The 22,275-nt window shown below is 38.0% G+C and overlaps 1 protein-coding gene across 1 annotated transcript; it reads left to right on the top strand.

Annotated features, from left to right (window-relative positions):
* The first annotated feature begins 2,573 nt into the window (after positions 1 to 2,573).
* Positions 2,574 to 20,832, top strand: LOC139725665 (small ribosomal subunit protein uS15m-like). Its single transcript, XM_071636756.1, has 7 exons — positions 2,574 to 2,872; positions 3,832 to 3,891; positions 5,150 to 5,225; positions 6,059 to 6,107; positions 6,604 to 6,688; positions 8,233 to 8,291; positions 20,482 to 20,832. Exons 1-7 carry the CDS (start codon positions 2,620 to 2,622, stop codon positions 20,830 to 20,832), a joined length of 933 nt encoding a protein of 310 aa, XP_071492857.1. The 5' UTR covers positions 2,574 to 2,619.
* Positions 20,833 to 22,275: the final 1,443 nt, after the last annotated feature.

Below are 22,275 nucleotides of genomic sequence, written 5' to 3'. Positions count from 1 at the left end.
GTGAAAAGATTTCACACTAATATGTTCGCAATGTGTTCACACTGTAATGGGTCACTGTTAGTCTTTCCAGCAGGGTTGTTTCCTTTGCACCTCGTTCTTCTCACAATTTTTCCTGTTCTGTACACACAGGCTTCCAATAGCTATCATTTCTTGCATTCTACGATACAAAATGCTCCTCCTTTTCGGTATACTTTTAAACGAATGGTATTGTTTTGGTTAAAATGGGGGATTTCAGATTTTACTTTTTTGCGAGTTAATAAAAGATGGGTCGCACCTTTTAATGGGACCTCTTTGTTTTTCAATATTTCAGCCATTTCAAAACCAATTTTCATCAAATAGATTTTAAATTCCTCCTAGAATTGTATGCTTTTTCATATGCCATAATATGTTTCTCATTATCTCGCACAAAAGTTGGAAATCTGAAATCACATCTTAACCGAAAGTATACAATCCCGTTAAGACTTATCATGGTGTTTCTTTCATAACTGTTTCTTTGATCTAAGGCCTATAAACCTCTCTGGGTATTGCGATCCACTTCTCAAACTCTCCTTTCGCCGTCTCATTCTCATTCTAACCCACCACCCCCCCCCCCCCCCCAAAAAAAAAAAAAAAAAAAAACGAAAACAAAAACAAAATCAAGAACATAAACCAGACATGGTCAATGTTGTATCTCTTATGCAGCTTTATACCTTTGGACAATCTTTCCATTTGAAGTGGAAATGATTACGTAATGTTCTGAAGTAATGTTGAAGACATCTTTTGAGGCTTTGAAGATTATGCAATTTGTAATGTAAAAAGTTATTCTTTCTCTCTCTCTTCCGTGATTTCCTTAACTCTCAACCGCCTATATAAGCTATTACAATTTGCGTTATATAGAAAATAATTATAATCGTTATCATTAACGTTATCAATGAAATATTATTTTCTTTTTGTTTCTTCTTCTTCTTATCATTATCATCACTATTATCAAGAGGATCATTGTTGTTATAATCTATAATGTAATGTGTAAATACACATACATAATTTATATATATATATATATATATATATATATATATATATATAGCAATAATAAAGTCACAACAGAGGAATGCAGGGAATGCATTAATAGCCAATCTTGATTTAATGAATAATCCGAATTTTCGAGGAACCTTCCTCTTCTTCAGGGATGACAGTTTCGCACTGTTGAACGGATTGTCCAATTTTCCTCAAACTTTCACTGATGTGTTCTACTAATATTGCTGCATTCTCTCAATCCTTATGTATATTATGAAGGTGGACTGTCTTGTCCTTTAATACACACACACACACACACACACACACACACACACATATATATATATATATATATATATATATATATATATATATAATGTATATATATATATATAATGTATATATATATATATATATGAAGAGTGGTTCGCAAAAATCGATAAGTCCATCTTTGAAGATTTTGAAGTACGGTCTCTGTCATAAAGTACAAAATAATACCTTTTTTGGTCACTTCATATAAAGGTAAATTTTTGAAGTACTAGTAATGGTCAAAAGAAGCAAAACTTTTCTTATCATTCTCTTTATTTTTCTTGACCTTTAATCGCAAATATCTCCATTTGGCAAATATGGACTTATCGGTTTTTGCGAACAAACTCTTCATATATATATATATATATATATATATATATATATATGTATACATATATATTTATATTTTGTTTTATTCATTTAACTATCAATTCATTTGGCCATACAATTGCAATAACATACACATAGGGGAAGGCGCCTACATGTATAAAATGTAAAGAAATGACTCATTATGGTCCAGGAATCACAAAAGTAAAATTCTTTACTATTACCTGAAGGCATATATATGATCCCTCATGTGCCTCCATCACGTAATAAAGATGTTCATTATATCAAATTTGATTCCTCATAATTGCCAATAAGACAAAATATAAGAAATCATAAAATACATCAGTCATGTCATGATAAGCACTATAAACAAGATCAACTATTGAGTACATGATGTAAACAATTAAAATGGTGTATTGAAACCAAACTAAATCAGGTACATGTACCCCTACATGTATTTGATAGAATGTGACAGAAAGATTGTGGAGAGAAGGTTCTGAGTACTATACCAGTATCGAAAAAAAAAATGCCTTGGTAGAGTTGTTTGAGAGAAAGAGGAGAGACATGTACTATTCACTCCAGTCAGACGGAAAGGAGAAAACTAGCTGAAAAACATATAAATATATATATACAATATCTTAGGAATGATGAACTTTGGCAAAACATGAAAGTCCCATTGGCTTCCAATATCATAAAGAATATTTCGAATCAGCATGTTTTGATTTTTTTTTTTTTTTTTTTTCAGGAAAAATGCCGTAATGTTTGCTGTGACAGCGTTGAGGGCAGCAAGACTCGAACTCGAGTTTACACCATGCATTAGGCGGAAAATACGTGCGTCCTATATCTAACCCCACACGTGTAAATTAGTGCTGGCCCCTGGCGTGATGTAAGATGACTATTAAATGACGGCAGAGTAAAGCAGAGATAAAAGAGTAAAATTGTTATAAATACCAAGGAAAGGAAGAGCTGATACTTCTCCGCAGCAGAATGGAAGTATCTAACCTAACGAGGATTTTTTCGCTCATGAAGCTGAGAAGTTACCCTGCCAGAGACATCTCGTCTAGCTTGAGAGAGCCTTCCGCAGCGACCTCACTGCAGCTACGATGCCTCTTCACGACCATCACCCACCGGGAAGGTCCGGCTGAACGGCCTGCCGTAACTCGGTGCAGTGGTGCCGCTGTAACACCGAGGATGGGATTGCTGCGTATTCAACGTTTGGAGTGTAATGCGGGAAGTATTGGTAAGACAATCCTGAAAACTTGTTCTATACTAGTATGGTGTATATGTACAAGGACATATCTGTTCACGTATATAGAAATAAAACAGACCTAGAAAAAGAGAAGGTGATCCGAGAGGATACTCGGATCACCTAAAAAGAAAGAAAGAAAAAAAAAAAAGGCCGAGTACAACTTACATTACAAGACTGGACCCCCAAGATGGAGAGGGGCGCTGCAAGGCCAAGTTACACCCATTTTTGATCATTAACGTTAGAAATAAAGAGTTCTCATCAATCACGTTGTGTCTTTTGTACTTTTTTTTTTTCGTTTAAGAAAGGTACCTCCGCCAAGAAAGAAGGTTGTGTTTTCATCGGCATTTTGTTTGATTGTGTGTTACTGTGTTAGTTTCCTTTTTTTATTTGACTGTGCAAAGTAACTGAGAAAATTGTGAATGGATTTGGATGAAACTTGGTCTTTTGATACACAACTCTCTATCCCCAATCAATGTTGAGAATGACACAAGGAACGGATTATGAAATGTTAATAGTGATCTGGGAATAAATGGATCTTATGAGGGATTTTCAATATTTTGGGTAGGTAGAGTCAAAGCACTTTGGAGTTCAAGCGGTGCATTTTTTAGGTTTCCATTCGCGCACTAAAATGCTTGCTTCACTTGGGCGAGGCACCACTCAGTTTGAAGCTACTAACTGCAAACTTGATAAGCCAGTTGAGTAACAAAAGGCTTCTATTTCTAGAAATAGTTCTTCATTGAGAAATTTGGTGATTTTCAGCATGCGTACATCTTCATGAGTGAAAAATCACTCATCTACACATGTATTTAGAGAAGAAGATCAGTGATGGAAAAAATGAGCTGCTTGGTGGAGGTCTGCACTCTCAGAGTGTTTCTCTTAGCTCTTGTGTTCAATAGAAATCTCTGCTTGTAGATAATTTCTTGTTATGTCAACTGCATTTTGATTGTCAGGTACGCAGTCACGAGGACTGGCATCCAAGGCGCACATGAAGTATGCCAAGAAGAAGAAAGGTAAGGCCTCTTTGTCTGTACTATAATATTTAAATACACACATTTTGTACACTGTATTTTACATGGTAGTTTGTTCAATAGACAAAACAGACAGGAAAGGACAATGACATGAGCCCTCCATGCTCTTGCAATTCAGCTTAGCACACTTAGCAGTTTCTTGTAACTAGTGTAAAAAAACCTGTAGCATACATAGAACACTGGAAGGGAGAACAAAGTCTTCGATTACTAAAGGTGACTCTTATAACAAGGTTCCTGGGACTGGCATCTTAATGTCATTATATCAAAATTTTGACAGACCCAAACAAATGAAGTACATGCTATATTAATTAAAAGGTTTGTACTGTTTGATTATGGATTATTATTTTTGGCCCTGAATCTTTACTCTGTTATTCCATAATATAATCATAACTGTGTGTATCATAAGGTGAGTGTACTACTGTAGTAACTGTTACAACTTCAGTTTGTTGCAGGGGTGGAGCCAAATTGATAGGGTAGAGTGGAGATTTGTACCCACAGAGCACCCAGGTCCCAGTTGACTAAATGGGCATGGGCCAAAGAAATTTGAGCATTTTCACCCTCTCACACCCATTCACTCCCACAAATACATGCAAGGACAGTCATGGGCAGAGCAGTCTGCTTATTTTTGAGAAGGGCAGCCATGCAGGTTTTTCTGTCTAAGGTGCTTGCAGTTGAACCTGGACTCGCATGAGTGGCCAAAAAGAAAAAGAAAAAAAAAGTTTGCTTGGAGAAAAACTTCACTTTTATGGAAGTGCATGCCTACTTGCCAAAATTGCTTTAGAGAGAATACGAAAGATACACTGTCTTTTGGTTATTATTGTGGATGGCCTACAATATGTCTGCATGTCTGGAAAGGAATTTGGCAGTCCCACACATGCATTGACAGTACTGACAAATTCATGTTTTACAAATTTTATGTCATGCTTACATGCGGCTTGGGATGTGTTTCAAATTTCTTGTGAGATTCATTTCGGTGGACTATGATTGATAATTTCTCATTGCTCATTGCAATAAGCTGCCCAAATACACACAGGAAAATGGATGCCCACCCCCAGTGGTCTGCCCCAGGTGACTGGCAATACGCTAGTTTTGCAAACAGCATCAACTTTGTACATTGTTCGTCACTAAGAACAAGATTTCTCATTGACTTATTTCCACCGTTCTGCATCATTACCAAAGCAGATGTGTGCATTCATGTTGTTGATGTGTTTTCTGTGCAACACAAATTTGTTGCCCTCAGCACCGACTGATCGCTTCCTTGGCCTGGACCCATCTCAGCCACGACTGGGATTTGAGAAAGTGAAAGCACTTGAAGAGTAAGTCTGAATGGACATTTTAGCTGTTTTGTTTTGGTGTGTTGTTGTTCTTTTTTCTTTTAGTGTGCCATTGATTTGACATTGTGTGGATTGGATTTGTTCTTTATAGCAGCAGCAACAACAACAACAACAACAACAAAACAAACAATCAATCAGTTCAATATTTCAATACTCAAGACACTACAAGTTGTCTTTTGATTTGATTTGATTTGTTCTTTGTTCATGACCAAAATCAGTACCGCACTCAAATGGGTCAATCATAGGAGATTGCCATTTGACTAGAGATAGATGTGATTTGATTTGATGTGCTATGTCTATGGCATGAATGATCAATTATGGCAGTTTGCCCACCAAGTACTGACAAGCACAATCACCTTCAGATAGATGATTGAAACTTGTAAACAGCAATGATTCATGAGGTGCCCAGTTGGATAAACTGCACATATAATACATCAGAACATTAACAGTTTTAGGTAATTTTGCACCCTTTAAATGGAAATTAAAATGTGAGTTTTTAAAATGTTATTGAATATTTTGTGTATCCTGTATTATCATTATTATTGTTATTGTTACAGTGACTGAGATGGTTAGAAACCAACTTGAATTAAAAAACAAAACAAAACAGAGACCTTGAATAGATCAAGATGCAGTGTTTGTCAATAAAGGATTGAAAGAACGGGTTAGCATTTATGATTCAAATGTCTTTCCATATATATGAATGTTTACCATGTAGTAACTTGTTACCATCTTACATTGTACTTCATCAGGTGTACTTCGGTGATAAAAGGATGTTTTTTTTGTTTGTTTTTCTTTCCTTGTTGTTCATCCTTCAGTGCTGACGAAAATGTGAAGAAGATTTTCAGCCTTGAGTTTGGCAAAGGAGTAAGTACACATCATTTCTGTAGAGAATGCAGACCATAGATTGATGATTGAACCCATGAAAACATGGGAATTATTTAAAATTCGAAGAGTGGCTTGTTGTTTCATGTAGATTACACTTGATGGTGCATAAATTAATATAACTCTATAATGTATTTAACAGTTTATCAGTGTTGAGCCATCACAATGAAAAATACTTTTTTAAAAAATTGATTGTAAGTGATAATTTGAGGTTTTTGTATTTATGGCTGAGCTAACTCAACTTCCAGGCTAAAAGAAAAGAAAAGAGGAAAAATTCAGTTGAGTTATTTCTGGAGATAATGTTATCAATTCTCACATTTTGTCATGCCTGTTTGACAAAGCAATTGAAAAAAAAAACCAACAACAACAAAAACTTACATACCCCCCCCTGCACTTTTCAGATGATGAATAGAAATACTGATTATTGCTGTGATAAGCTTGATTTATGGAGAGTACTTCTGCATTTGTGCAACAACAGGTGGATCTCCATAGGATGAGGCGAAAGCTATCTGAGGACAAGCTGCGTCACGACCCGGATGCCAGAGATGATCTTGGCGTCAAAAGTGAGTTTGCGTCACCTGAACCATTTCTGCATTGATCAAAATCTGCTGTGGTTAATTTGCTTTAATATTAAATGTGACCGTGCACTTCAAAATGAACAGAAAGTCGCACACACTGTTGCGTGAGGACTGAAAATAAGTGAAATGGGTCAACCTAGCCAAACTTGACTTTTTCATATTTTCTGAAAGAGCGGGTCTTCTTTTACATTATGCTAAAATTTGGTATCATAAAACGGGCGGGAAAGTGTGTTTTTTTAGCAGTTTATCTCGAACATTTTTGGTAGAATAGTGTGATAAGGTGTGACTTAAGAATCCCTTTTTCATTTCTGAAAAAACCTTGTCCACACTCTTCACTTTCAACTCTAATAACTTTTGAAAGGTTAGCGCTACTGCTTTGAAAGTTGGCATTAATTATGGAAAGAATGTGTTAATGAGGCATGCTTAATTTCAGTTTAATCTGATAATCCCTTCGTTGTTGTTACTCTGGTGGTTTACTTCCTGTCTTTTGTCCCATTCATCCCACAGCCAGCATGGTTTGGTAAAGATTAAGCGCTTGAAAAGACACTGTACTTTAGAGCCTCTTTTCTCAGTTCACACTTTTCCTGAGTTTGTGCTTTCTTTCCAATATCTAGATAGGTTAGGAGAGTCCATTTGATTTGAGTTATACATCATTTTAAAGCTTAAAGTCTGCTCTTTCAGAATATGGTCTTAACTAAAAATTCATGTCTGGCGACTTTTTGTTTGTTTTGAGGTGCAGGGTCACAAATGCATTTAATTGGAATGAAAGCACGACTTTGACATTTAAGCATACATGCGTAATATGTGTGTGCACAACTTTATGTTTTAATGATTTTAAGAAACAGACATCTTTACAAGTTTATTGTAAGGAGCATTTTAAAGCAATTATAGAGCTGTTAGTTGAGACTAGACTTTTTCTTTCACTACTTAATGTTCGTGCCGTCATAATTCTTCTTCACTTCATTCTAATCCTTTTGCTTGAAAACTCTTGAAATGGTTCAGGTTGATGGGATATAAAAAAGAATTAAAAAAAGAGAGAGAACATAACTCACAAGCAGAACAGAGAAAATTCATTTATTTTTTAAAGATCACACTACATGTAAAATTATCGAACTAATAAGTTTCACATGTTTTAACAGACATTATATGCAAATTAGATGAGGCAATATATAAGTAGTTTTGATATCGAATCATTTTATTGTAAGTAATTTACCTTGTAGATACCTCGTCTCCCTTCTGGACATTATCATCACCAAGTTACTACATCCCTGTTGTATAACGCTTTGATATCTTTATTTGATATTCTACAGGAATGTCGGGGGGGGGGGGGTGGGCAGGAGGAGGTGGGGCTTTGGTGGAGTAGGATAGAAAATTAAGTTCTCGTAGCATTGCTTCTGTCTCATATTATTTCTCTTTATCCTTTCAGTGCTGGAGACTATGGACGGTGTGTACAATGCCACGGGAGTAAAGCACACAAAGGCTTAACTGCACTTCTCTTTTTCTCTTTTCTTTTATTCTCCACACGACAGTTGCGACCATCACGGAGCACATCCGCGCTCTTGCACCACATGTGGAGGCAAACAAGAAGGTGTGGTATTTGAAACCCTTAACACCTAAAGGAAGTATATCTGTTGCTTACCTTTGGGCAAATTATGTTACATTATCATCTTTATAGGATGTTTTAGCCGCGTATTCAAAATGCATATTGTCTTAGCAGTGCTCAATTTTTACCTTCAATATGAGAGCATAATGAAATATTGAACAAAACGCATGGGCCAACGCGGTAAGTCCCCATAGGATACTGTTGTTACTGGCCGTTCAAGAATACACCATATTTTGTCTCGTGTGTTGCGCGAGCGCTTGCTGAGTGCGCAAGCGCCTGCTACTAGTACACAATTTGTTTTTTTACTATTCTCAAGCCCGCAAACATCTTGCTTGCTGCATACACAGTTTTAGGGGCTTCCCTTTTCAGCGCTGGGACGTGACTGCTGAGTCAACTTCAAAGACGAGAAGAAGTAGGCCTACGGTATTTTTGTGCAGTTTATGCTTTCTCTGCATGATTGTAGATGATAATAATTATATTGGATGGCATTAATTCATGGAATACCAGGGAATATCGCACTCTTTAGGGCCAATATTCCCTGGTATCCCATTCATAGCCATCCAATATAATATAAGTATCCCTGCCAGTGCCATCCAATATAACATAATTATGGACTGCCATGAAACCGATACTGTTCACCAGCTTGTGCACAGCTTGTTTGGTTTTATGTTGTCAAACACTTGAAAATAAATTGCTGCACTATATCATTAGCATTAGGAAATCCGTGCAAACTTGCCCTGGCTGCAAAGTGCGCAAGTTCACTCAAATGTCTGTGGAAAAGTGTGTCTCAGTCCACCAGAAAGACCATGGGTTATGCAACAGTCCTGAATAAGGAGGATTAGTTGCATGTAATTTCTGTCAATGGGCAATAATATTCTAGTTTCCAGACATCCGTGCTAACCAGTTAAAAAACAAACAAACAAACAAACAAAAACTCCTTTGTACATGCTATTTGGGGGAACAATGCATGGCAAGGGTGAAAGGTGATTCATATGTTTTTGACGACAAAGCCTATACAATACACTTCAGTGTTTGCTTTATCAAAAAAGTTCTTGATGAGGTAGAGACATCTTCTTTGTTTGCAAAATTGTCTTAATCAAAAATTCCCTTTCAACCCTGCCAGTTATTACGAAGAAGAAAGATTGCATACAGCTATATCTTTTCTTCAATTCAGATTAAAATAGTACAAATCCTAACCACGGTGTATTATGATATTATGGATCAATTTGCAAGAGCTCTTTGTTGCCTAATATTCCTCAGCTGCAGGTTGTAGTTTTGTGTACCTGTTGCTGGTCCAATCACAAACATGACTAAATGCTGCAGATATTGTGTTATTTTGATATTACTCTATTATAAACTTTACCATATAATAGTGGCAGTTCACTGCAGGTGTGTACCAAGCCAGTAATAGTTTTCCATTCTACCAGTTTGGTCAAAAAGTGTTGCCCGATGAACTCTTGCAGACATAGATCAAAAACTGACATAAATGCTCAATAGAACCCTTTTTTAGTGTCCTGTTTCTTGTTCATGAGACATATTCAAAGTGTCAAGAAGATTTGCCCCAAAGTAATGACATAGCTATCAAATGTGGGACATGCTGAATGTGTCGTATATTTTGTTTCTATTTTTGTGACTTTTGGGAGCTGATTGATATTTGCAATATCGACAGCTCACAAAGATACTGCCCATGTAATTAAGATTTGCTGTCCTTACGGTGGGAAGTTGATAAGTTTTCATCAAGAATAGCTATGATACCCATTTCCCATTCCATCTCTGTGGTTGTTGATCGCAAATCCAAACACTTATGCAGTAGTCTTCCAAGTCCCCGTTTCACTGCATGTTTTGCATGTGTGTAATGTAGGGCTTTTACGGTATTCACTAGTGCCAAATGGCTGCCATGTGCTCCTCTGTATACTATTTTATTTTCCCTCATTTTATCTCACCCAAGTCTAATTTGTATCAGAGCAAACCAGAATAAACCATGCGTCTGTTTCCCCAGGGAAGAAATGATGAGATGCACCCCATTCAGCTGGCAAATGTTACAAACATATGGCCAAGGATTCTACAATCCACCATGTGCTCTTTTGTGTGCCTTCTCATAATGGTCTCATAATGATCTCCTTCGATCACCTGGGGCCTGTTAAATAATAATTTTTACCTGAGAAAAACTCAGGTTGATTTCTAACAGAGTTTTTCCTGTGTAAAGTCAGTGGCGGAATCATACTAGCCCGAGTTTTCAGTTCTTACCATGCAGAGTTTTTCTCAGGTTAAATTTTGAATGCAACAGGCCGCAGGTATGTTGCTCTTTCCTTCATGATTTCTGTACTCTTGTCAGCTGCCTTTTCAATGCACTGGATTGCAGTTGTTGCCACTTTGTCTTTTTTGGGGGGTCATTTTTTCGCTATTGCAATCATTCATCATCTGTTGTCCGGCCTCCGTCGTGCGTCATGCATCCTGCATCCTCCGATAACTTGTCCACTTTTAGCTTCTTCCTACAAAACCACATGATGGATTTTCACCAAACTTGGCAGGTAGCGTCCCTAGGGTAATACGATCTGAATTTATTCAAATTGGCACCATGCCCCCTCCCAACATGTGGGCTGGAGGGATGAGGACCAAACCACCCAAATTAAAGAATCTTTAGATATCTTCTCTTCTGGAACCAAGAGTGACAGAGCTAAGTTAGTGCTGTGAGTATGTACATTTTAGTGAATGTTATTTTGAGTTTTTTTCATGGAAATACCATGGATGACCTTCCTTATCTTCTTGAAAATGTAAGGTCAAATTTTCACCAAACTTGGCAGATACTATCACTTGACTTGGGTAATAAAATATTGTGTTTGTACAAAAATGGGAAAGCATTCCCCACTAGGGGGCCCTGAGGGGCACAAATTGGAGAATCATAGATTTTTTTAAATTAAACTAGAAGTGCTCTTTAAATAGAAAATGTATTAGTGAGTGTACTTTCAAGTTTGATTGTGGCAAATCTAGGGGTGATTCTCTTGGGGTGAGACCAAATTGAGTGCCAGTTTTCACATTTTGATCTCCTTTTGGAAAGTACATCATGGTCTAATCTCCTACAAACTTAGCATGCTTCTCTGAACGCCCCCAAAGCCCGCAAAGTTCGCTGTGTTGAATTAGTCTTCTTAGGTAGTCTGCAATAATGATAGGAAGGTTAGCATGTGATACTTGGTTGAGCAATAGGCAAGACCCCTTGGCCTTTAAAAAAAAAAATTCATTATTCTGGAAGCGGCTACTACCCCCTGATTCTGCTGGAGGCTTCATCTCGTCTGAAATATTTCTTCATGTCCCGTTAGGAGACTGAAAAAAATTTAATCTCCCTGATGCAGAAATTATTTCAATTCATTTCAATAATATATTTATACATGATACAAAGAGGTACAGCGTACATGTGTCAATTCGACTTTCATCCACCTGGGAAGGACAGATCATTGAACACAATATGCACCAGTGGTATTTTAGTGAAAAAAGGAGCAATGCACACATTGCTATATTGGTAATAAAAAAGAAGTAATCGTAACGATGGAAAAGAGTGGTCCACTAAAAAGCTAAGCTTGTAGGACATGGAGCATTCAAAAGAAAACAAATAGCAACACTAATACACCAATATGATGTATCTAATGTTAAATTCATCTATGTATCATTGTACATTAATTAGGTGATTGATATTTATATGATGCTGATAATACAAGCATACTATCAACAACAGTACTTGTTTTAGAATGCAAATATGATATATTCCACATATTAAGAACCTTGCTATAGGATTGGTCAGGAGCTGATCACGTGATAAAGCGTAGTTTTGCTCATCACATCACCTGAGAAGAAAAGTTTGTTACACTCTCGTTACCCTCGGCGATCTGAATGTGGTACGCTATCTTTCCTCAGCTGCGCTTCGGAAAGATAGCTACATCCAGATCACCTCTGACGTGATAGTTTGTCCCATCACCTTCACTAACGTTGATTATTTGCTTATTATTGTAACATAGCAATGTTATGGCACAGACACTATTCATTTGGTGAAAATTTTCCCATTGAAATGCATGTGACACACAAGTTTCTCGCTGACTCCTCAGTGGAATCTCCCTGATTTCTCCCTTTTTTCTCCCTATTTTCTCCCTATTGGCAGCCCTGCTGCAGCTCTAGTGACACAGGGAGAAGAAAAAGATTCCAAGAGAAAATTTTGTGTACACAGTGAACTATGGGTATTGTCTTTCACATGATATGGTCACATGATCAGAAAACTCATGATCACATGACTATGAGTGGCTCAAATCTCTTCATGGGAGATGATGTAAAGTACTCACCTTTTATAATTTGTTATGGCTCTATCAATATCTGTCCATTTCTTGTTCAAATTTTCACTTACGTACCAGGTATCTCCTATTTCGATTGTTTACTATAACATACTTTTATTTGGTCTATGTTTTCAGTTTTAGGTGGGCAGAAAGGTGACACCACATTTGCTCCTGCGACAGTTGCTCCGCTCCTATTTTCTCCAAGGACTTAGGTTTAGGGTTAGGGTTGTGACAGGGTCTCAGGTTTTTGTTTAGCGTGATGTGAGGATTAGGATTAGGGTTAGAAATATCTTTACGGGTAAAATTTATGTTTGACTTTAGTATGCAAACATATCATGGGAGCAATTGTTGCAGGAGCAAATGTCATGGAACCCTCACATCAGTTTGGGGATTTTTTTTTTACTAACTAGTTTTATTCTGTTTCCAGGAATTTCCTTTCATAATTGTTCACTGTCATTAGATACGGCAGGCAGGGGAGGCTGCCTTGGAGTCAACAACACAGTCAGGTGGTTTAGCCATCTGCCTGTCTCACACACATAATATTACATTGTATACAGCCACACACACAGACCAAATTCAAGGTGAAGCTGGTATAGTATGATCTTTCGAGTGCTTGGAAAGACGATCCTACAGATGGATGGATGTAATTAAAATGTGTGTGGAAGGTTATTGTGAGAAAAAACACTGTACCTTTAGTTGCGTCCAGCAGTGCAAAACACCACATGTGCCAGCTGCACATCGTGAAAAGTCAGAGGGCAGTGTTGTTTTGACAATGTACTCTTTTATGCATTCTCAATAACAATGACATGTACTACAACAAAAAAGTTAGAAAGAAAGATTGTTTCATAACTTGCACATAGCACCTTTAAAATCATATAACTGCTGAGATTGTGTAAGACCACACCGGAAATAAATAGTAATGGTAAAAAAAAATAAATAAAAATGAATAAAATCTCATAACAAGTAGTACTAGCTGTAAGGCGCTCTGTGACTCATAGCTTTTTAACAGTGACAAAACAACAACCAAGTTGGTGTCCAAAGTAGGGCATTATTTTTTATTTTTACTCTAATATGTACCATAGTAGAGAAAATCATTGACATTGGGCCAAATTTTATCTGTACTTCCTCTTCCATACTTTTGATTGCTTTCAAAAACACTAACAACAACAATGAAAACACACAGGTGTATATGTAACAATGGATATCTGACATTTCTAATCTTCTGTCTAAAATTGCTCTAAATTGCTCCAGTAGAGGAAAAATACACAATTATGCTCCTGCCCGAATTATCAGCAGGGCCTACTGAGTGTACGTAAAGATTATAATTAAAGTTAATGCTATTTGTGTTTGTGCTTGTGTATGTGTGTGTATGTGATACTAATATTATAAGGGCAGGATACATGTATAGAAAAGCCTGAACAGGTGAGAAACTGTACCACTTTACATGACCTCATTGTGAAATGTGTATTCTTTACCAATGTGAACAACCTTTTCCATTTGGTGTCCATTTGCTATAACCCAATGCAAGGAGGTTACTCCTCCCTGCCTAAAGCCAGGAAATTTGATTTATGCATGGAATTGAGATATAAAGTAATCCTGTGAGGGGAAACGTTATGAATATAATTATGCCCAGATTATGATTTGAACTAGGTCAAGATTTACCGTGCCCAGGCATTGGTATCAGTGACAGTGATAAACTAAACTAAACTAAAACAAAACAAAACAAAACAAAGCAAAACAAAATAAGCAAATTATAATGTTATGCATCATGTTATTAGCAAATTCATTATGTTTCTTCAGGCACTGAATAATGGATGAAATACAATATGGTGAATAACTGATTTGAAATGTGACTCTAAAAACGGGAATAAAATTGTATTTTTGTTTCGTTGCCAGCTCAAAGCCATCCAAGGTATATTTAGTACCAAATCTATCACATCTGAATAAGCTTGTGAAGATTTTTTTTTTTTTTTAAATCAGGCAAGGAATAAGAAAATAAATGCAGCTTTGTGGAATCTTGCATTTACTGGATGACGTCAGTCAAGTATAAAACAAGCTGTGAACAATATTTCATAAATGTTGTACCAGGGAGGTGTTGTAGATGAAGGAGGAACTTGTGCTCTCCTTTGAAGTCATGCTCCTAACGCCAAAAAGTGTATGTGTTTTAACAATAGATGGTACCCAGGTGCTTTGACTAAAGAGAGCAGTCAGCAATCAGGACTAGTACTCTTGCAGCAGAAAAGACTTCCCCCTGCAGCAGTTTGCTCTCTCTTTGAATGTGCTGGCAACAATCAATGTGTTAGGAGCAGCGAATCAAAATGCATTTTATAAATTGAACATTTAACAGCAAAATGTAGGAAAGTGTGCTGGAACATGCTGAGCAGAGTACTTTAGTTGAAAGATCAAATATGCGAGATTAAAAGACAGTATGGCATGAGAAAATGCATGCCTTATGGAAAGTATGTTTACAAGGTATTCAGTTCATTTCATTTTGGTTTGTACATTATGAGGAGAGCAGAAGTACATGTGAACTATCTGTAATTCTTTTCCAAGCTGTTCTACTTCATTCAGAATTTTATGTTGAAGTGCAGTTTGTAATCAAATGAAATGTGAGACTTTTATTCAGCTCCAAATTAATTTTTGTCTTGGAGCTGGAGCGGCACCAAGTTTGACCTCAAAGCAAAGAGGATTGTTAGACATCACACTGTAATGCTGTAGAACCCAAAAATATTTTTTGCATGGAATTCAGAGAGTTTCCATTCTATTTCCATATCACCTCCCTGGTATTTCCTTCTTGTTTGTTTGTTTGTTTTTTTGTTTTTGGGGGGTTTTTTTTGGAGATAGAGATAATTTGCTTGCCCAGAATTGAAATTTTGTGTGCAGAAATGTAGAATTTTTTTTTGTAATACAATGTGGCATTTAAAAGCTACAAAATCACGTGCCAGTGGAAAAAAAGAAGAAGAATATCATCCATTCTGAGCACAAAAGCTATTGAGAGTTGTCCACAACTTTCCGTCAAGTTGATTATCACTCTGGAATGTTGACCTTTATCTCAATGTGCTGCCTTCGTCACTCTGAAGTGTTGACCTTCAACTGTATGTGTCACAGTGTATACCCCCTGTTTGTCACATTCTGAGACTTGAATGTATGAGACCTCTGGAAAGTATTCGTTTTTGTCTCGCCCACCGGAGGTGAAGGCGAGACTAAGGGATCCAAATGGCGTCCGTCCGTCGTCCGTCACAAATGTTAAAGTTTACCTGCAAGACTGTCTTATGATGCATAACTTGGCAGCTGTTACAGCAATGGTAGCCACACTTGGGTGATAGAAGCACTAGGGGTATCTTCATGTTATGGTGTTGTCAGAGGTCATGTGATGATGTCAAAGGTCATTTGAGGTCATATATTATAGAGTATGTGCAAGACTCTCTTTTCTACGTTAAAGTTTACTTGCAAGACTCTCTTTTGACAAATAACTTCACATAAGTTGCTTGGATTACAACCTAACTTGGGTCATAGATGCACTGGGGGTACCTTCATGTCATGGTGCCGTTGGAGGTCACAGGATAAGGTCAAAGGTCAGTTGAGGTCATACGTTAGAGTTTACTTGCAAGACTCTCTTATCACACGTAACTCGACACATGTTGCTACAATGGCAATCAAACTTGGGTGATGGATGCACTGGGGGTACCTTCATGTTATGGTGCCGTAAGAGGTCACATGATAAGGTCAAAGGTCATTTGAGGTCATACGTTAAAGTTTACTTGCAAGACTCTCTTATCACACGTAACTCAGCACATGTTGCTACAATGGCAATCAAACTTGGGTGATGGTTGATGTCTTTTGGGAAGTTAAAGGTAGCCACAAGGTCAAAGGTTACAGACGGGAGTCAACGAACTTTTAGGGCCCAATGTTATAAGTTTTTAGGGCGCATTTCGTTTATGGCTCATAACTTTTGATGCCTTTGTCCGTTTGTGACCAAACTTGGATAGAAGATGTCCCTTGGGGAGGTGAAGGTCATCACAAGGTCAAAGGTCACAGACAGGGGTCAACAAACTTTTAGGGCCCAATGTTATGTTTTTAGGACGCATTTTGATTGTGGCTCATAAATTTTGATCCCTATGTCCGTTTGTGACCAAACTTGGACGGTAGATGTCCCTTTGGGAGTTAAAGGCCATCAAAAGGTCAAAGGTCACAGAAAGGGGTCAACAAATTTTTAGGGCCCAATGTTAAGTTTTTATGGCGCGTTTCGATTATGGCTCATTACTTTTGATCCCTTTGTCCGTTTGTGAGCAAACTTGGATGGTAAATGTCCCTTAGGGTGTTGAAGGTCACCACAAGGTCAAAGGTCATAAGCAGGTCAATTAACTTCTGGGAGTTATAAATAATATTAATTCCTTGTACGCGAATGGGCGAGACACAATTTGGCGATTGCCTTGTGTTTTGTTTTTATAGGGGAAAAAAAGACATTCAGTCTTGACATCTCTTCAAGACAAAATGTTTTGCTTCCCCAAAATTCCCCTCCCCCTAAACACACACACACACACACAAAGAAAAAACAACCCACCACAATAATGATATATGAATTAAATGCAATATGGAGAAAAATGGGATGTTCAACAAAAGAGGCAGTTATCAAACCCACCAAGACACTTTTACTTTGAAAAGGGGTGTGTACATGTAGGTATCAACAGGTGGTTGCCCTGCCAAACCTGGCATTTTCATTTCTTTGAAGTCTGTAAGTGATTCATGTGAAATGTAAGACATTTTTTTTTCTTCTTTTGACATGTCAGATGCATACTGCCTTTTTTTTCTTTTCAAGAGTGGCAGATAGGGAGCTGCTATGATCATAGCATGTTCTCCCCCCCCCCAAAAAAAAAAACAACAACAAAAAACCAAACAACAACAACAAAACAAAACAAAACAAAATTAAAACAAAAAACAAATAGCAAACAATTTCCCAAGGGTTCAGCAATTCCAATGAAAAGTGCGGTTGATCTTGACTTGAGATATTGATGGGTAAGATACAGATTTCAAGGAATAACAGAAACGACTTTGCCTGAGTAATAGAATTTCATTATCAGAAGGGGGGGGGGATGGATGGATGGGGAATTTGTGGATAAAACTATCAATTAAGATGGTTTGTCATTTAAAAGTCCACTGGCATGCATCATAGTCACGAAACATTAATGGGTATTTTAAGTTGTAATAGAAACAGCATATCAGCTCTTGGGACCTATTGTGGAATGGGGTTACAGACTATCAGCGATAATATTTCATTTCATTCTTTAGTCAGTTGTCAAACCTGATTACAGAAGAACTTTAAATGAGGCACCAACGAATATCCTGCTCCTCTCCTTGCATTTCAAAAGCAAACATTTTATAATGTATTCAGTAGGTATTTAAAGATAAATATTGTAATGCTTCTATCACAAGGTTGGAAAAAGATAGAATGGTTCGCTAATGATGAAAAAAGTAAAACACATTGATAATGATATGCCAGATAAAATTATAGACATTTTGTTACCTTGTTGCACTCTTTGATTCTTACAGGATACTGCTATCAATGGAAAGAATTCAAAATTGCTGCTTTATACATGTTCTTGAATGAATCCAGTGAATGACATTCATTGTGAAGCATTGTTTGAATCATGAAGTCAGGAAAGTTAGGGCCCATTTCACCAGTGATGATGATGAGAATCAGGTCAGAAGTGTTGTATAGTCCCAGGTGAGGAAGAGTGCGTCACGGCCTTGTACCGACTTTGCCTCCTTCTAGGCTGATGCTAAAGATAGCGGAGCGAAGTTTATGAAGGCTGAGAGTTTGCAATCCTTGGATGAATACAGTCAGTCCATGACGATGTCCCACCTTCCCTCTTTTCCCTTGTCTGGACAATGGCTCAATTCCTTCATGAGTAGAGCATACGTTGAGCGTGTCCTCGGAAGTGATTCGTAGGTCTCGGAGCTGTTGGGGAGAGGAAAGTGAAGAGTCTGATGGATTGTTAGGGTCGTTATCTTTTGTTATCATCTGTTAGCCTTTGTTGGTGGGATGCAGTGATTTTAAAATATCCTTTAATACCATTCCTCTCTATCTCTCTATCTTTCTCTTGCTCTCTCACTCTCTCCCTCTCTTTCTTTTCATCAGGATTTATTGAGGACATATTCACTTGAAGTAGAGTCTCCCTCTGCCCTACTTTCTTAGTTAAGAGCAAAGGTCATATGCGTGATTTCTTTGAAAGTAGGGCAGTGTTTTCCCCCCATACTTTGGGCTCCCAATCTGAGACTTTTGCTTGTAACCTTTAGGTCCTGCCATGCTGTCAGTGGGTTTGTTTTCTTTTTATGCCTTCGCCACGAAATGTTGCTGGAGGCGTTATGTTTTGGGGTTGTCTGTCTGTCCGTCCATCCGTCCTTCTGTCTGTCTTTCTGTGCATATTACAATATATGGATAGCATAACTTAAAAAAAAACATTTGAGGTGCTGTACCCTCATGAAACTCAGCATAATGTATGTGCAAGTGGATGAAGTTGAAGATTATTTGAAGAATTGTGGGCCATGGGGTCAAAGGTCAAGGGTCAAAGGTCAAGTGAAAGTGCTCAAATTCCCAAATACTTGGCTGCTCTCTTAACCCTAACTAGGCCGGGGGGGGGGGGGGGGGGGGGGGGCCTCTGAGGCCCCCCCTTGACGTTCCGCGCGATGTATCGCAATAGCGAAAAGCTATCGCCGTGACGTTTCATGACTTTTTTCTTTCGAGTCTCCCACATCTTTTGACACCAAATTTGCGACGCCCGGGCACGCGGTTCCGAAGTTACGCATAAATATATACATGCATGTCAGACCAAAAATTGCTCGAAAACGTGAATTCGTGTACAATTTCAATGCAAACTGTGCTTACAGGCAAATTTCATAAAAGCATGATTATTTTGGTGTTTTATTGATTAAAATCAATGAATAACATATTTTCTTGTTCAGAGCGATGTCGCGGACAAATTTCATCGAAAAAACAATGAAAACATAAAGTAAAAAAAACAAAGAAATACATAAGAAATTCAAAAAACAATAAAATACATAAGAATTTTTTCTGATATCACAATTTTTTTTCATTACATTTGCTAAGGACACTAAAAAGAATATTTACACAAAGAATGTGCCTGTTTTGAGCTTTATTTTGTGATTTATACCAAATAGTCTGATTTCATGCATCATTATGCATAAATTAGCATAATTTAGCATAAATGATAATTTTTTTGAAAAATTAACTTCATGGTATTTTAGATGACATCATAGGCAATGTGTGTGCCAATTTTTGTCGCGATCGCGCGGTCGACGGCCGAGATCTGGAGGCCCCCCCCCCCCCCCCCCCCCGGCTCTATCAACTACCTAAATAGCCCGGCCTAGTTAGGGTTAAACAATTCAGCCATCCATCCAAATGAAATGAGGTTCAAGGACAAATTTGTCATTTCAATATTTTGCCAGTCATGTGAAACTGTAGTGTCACATTGTCAAGATGTGCTCTATAGACATACCTGTTGGGAGAACCATGCCATATGGCAGAGGCAACCAGTTGCCATAGTGACATTTCTAATTTCAGCTCAAGGCTCAAGTGAGCTATTGCGTTCGTTCTTCATCCGGCGTCCTTCGTGCATTGTGCGTCGTGCCCAATTCCTTCTTTCCTGTCTTCCCTGATTAAAGTTTGCCTGTCTGTGCAAGTTTCCCCCATTTTATGTATGAATGCATAGAACACCAAATCAATAATTGATTTTGATGGAACAAAAAGTTTTATGACTTCCTGTCAGAATATCCTTGTTTGTGAGTACTGCCACATCCTCCTGTAACTGTAGATTGGATTTTTCTCTCTTTTTCAGGATTCTGTCAACAAGGTGAAGCTGCTTAATGCTATTGACAGGCGGCGCAAGATGCTGAAGTACTTGCGGAAGCAGAACTACGACCGCTTTCAGCAGGTGCTGGAGGAGCTGAACCTCTCCTGGTCGCCACCGCCGGAGTACTACCGGCGACAGACCCGGCGGGCCACGGAGAAGCGTGCCGTGGTGCAGGAGGCATACAAGAAGCGGAAGGCAGCCCTGGAGGAGTTTGAGGTGCATTGGAGGGAGGAGAAGCTCCTGGAGATTGCTCACCTGAAGGAGGATCTTGGCAAAGAGCTGACGGAAGAGGAGCGAGAGGTCCTAGAGAAGAGTCGCGAGGGGGACCCAAACTGAGGAGCCGCAATCTTGTCCATTCTTTGTTCACTCTCGTCTCCGAATCTATAACAGAGGACCCTGTGTGTGGTCAGGGGATTTCCCTGCCAGTTCCTGTGTGTGAATGCTCCGAGGCGAAAGCTTCCCATGTCCAAGCAATGTGTTTGGGTTACAAGACATTATATCTTAGGAGAGGAAACAATATTTGCAGTGGTGTACATCACACACAGATGCAATAACTATATTCCCTCTAGCCTTGTAGATTTTTTTTTGCTGGGGTCAAAGCTGACCAGCCTGTGATGTATTATCAACCAGCCATCCATAGTTGTCCTCACACAGTTTTTTTTTTGTTTGTTTTTTTTTTTGGGGGGGGGGGGAATGGGAGAGGGACACATGTAAACAGTCAGCTGTGGAAAGGCAGAAACTTTCCCAGGATTATGGTGATTGACTTGAAGACAACTGTGAATGTAAGGATAGATTAAGCTGTGGATTGTTACCTCAATCCAGCTGGAATCTGGAGACCATGCATCATAGGAGCACACAGTCAAAGGCATTGACAGCATTTAAAGGTCCTGTTTACCTTGGAGCAGTGATTCAACAAATGTTCAAGATATCACTCCTGATGCATATGTGTAGTTCACTTATATCACAAAACTTCCTACCATGTAATTTTTTTGCAAGAAAGCCTAAAATATATAGGAGATATCTTTATTTTTCTTATTAAACCATAACTGTAGACGGTTCAGTCTGGAAACATATTTATCTTAACTTTGTTCACATTTTGCATATTTAACAATACTTAAGATCAATTATATTGGTTCAAAGTTTTACATTGGGTGTTTCTATCCCTAACTCACATTTTAGAATTATTTTGAAAACACTAACGCTGGGTTTTGTTTCATCTGCAAATCACAAATTATGCCTTGAAGGTATTATGTACAAGTATGTGCAATCCAAACTGTGGTCCTATTGGGCAGGTGGCTTTATAGTAAAAAGGTATCCATGACAGTAGGGTAGTGAATTAGAGTAAATCATATGTTGCTGCTGTAGGAACCTGTGAACTGTGACAGCAACCTTGTTATTACAGGTTTCTCACTGTATTGGGGTACAAAAGAAGGAAGTATGAAGATTTGGGACCTCCAAAATTACCTTGTTATGAGAGAGTATTTGTGTATCTGAACTCTTTATAATGAGGTTCCATTGTACAAGGCTTGAGAGACTACCTCTATCTTAGGTTTCTCCTATTACAAGGCAAAGCAAGTGATGCCTGTGTGGTTGCACAAAAAGGGAATTCCCCCAAAGATATAATTGTACTGGTACACCATCGAGGTTGACATTTTTATTTTTATGTATATGACCAGCTCCTATCCAGCAGGATCATATATGGTATCTGTTCAGACATCACTCTGTGTGCTTTCTTATTTCTCGTAATGTGGCATTACACCATTTTATATTTCGTCTCTG

This window comes from Diadema antillarum, unplaced genomic scaffold (genome assembly GCF_040938485.1).
Source record: "Diadema antillarum isolate AM-2024a unplaced genomic scaffold, OU_Dant_1.0 seq00000053_RagTag, whole genome shotgun sequence".
Classification (NCBI taxonomy): domain Eukaryota; kingdom Metazoa; phylum Echinodermata; class Echinoidea; order Diadematoida; family Diadematidae; genus Diadema; species Diadema antillarum.
This window is presented reverse-complemented; position numbering and strand designations above follow the sequence as displayed.

What these genes read in the sequence shown, in the direction of transcription:
- LOC139725665 (XM_071636756.1), top strand. Translation starts at nt 2,620, where the DNA reads ATGGAAGTATCTAACCTAACGAGGATTTTTTCGCTCATGAAGCTGAGA. An exon ending in GTATGCCAAGAAGAAGAAAG is followed by an intron (nt 3,892 to 5,149) that starts GTAAGGCCTCTT and finishes TGTTGCCCTCAG; the next exon opens with CACCGACTGATCGCTTCCTT. An exon ending in GCCTTGAGTTTGGCAAAGGA is followed by an intron (nt 6,108 to 6,603) that starts GTAAGTACACAT and finishes GTGCAACAACAG; the next exon opens with GTGGATCTCCATAGGATGAG.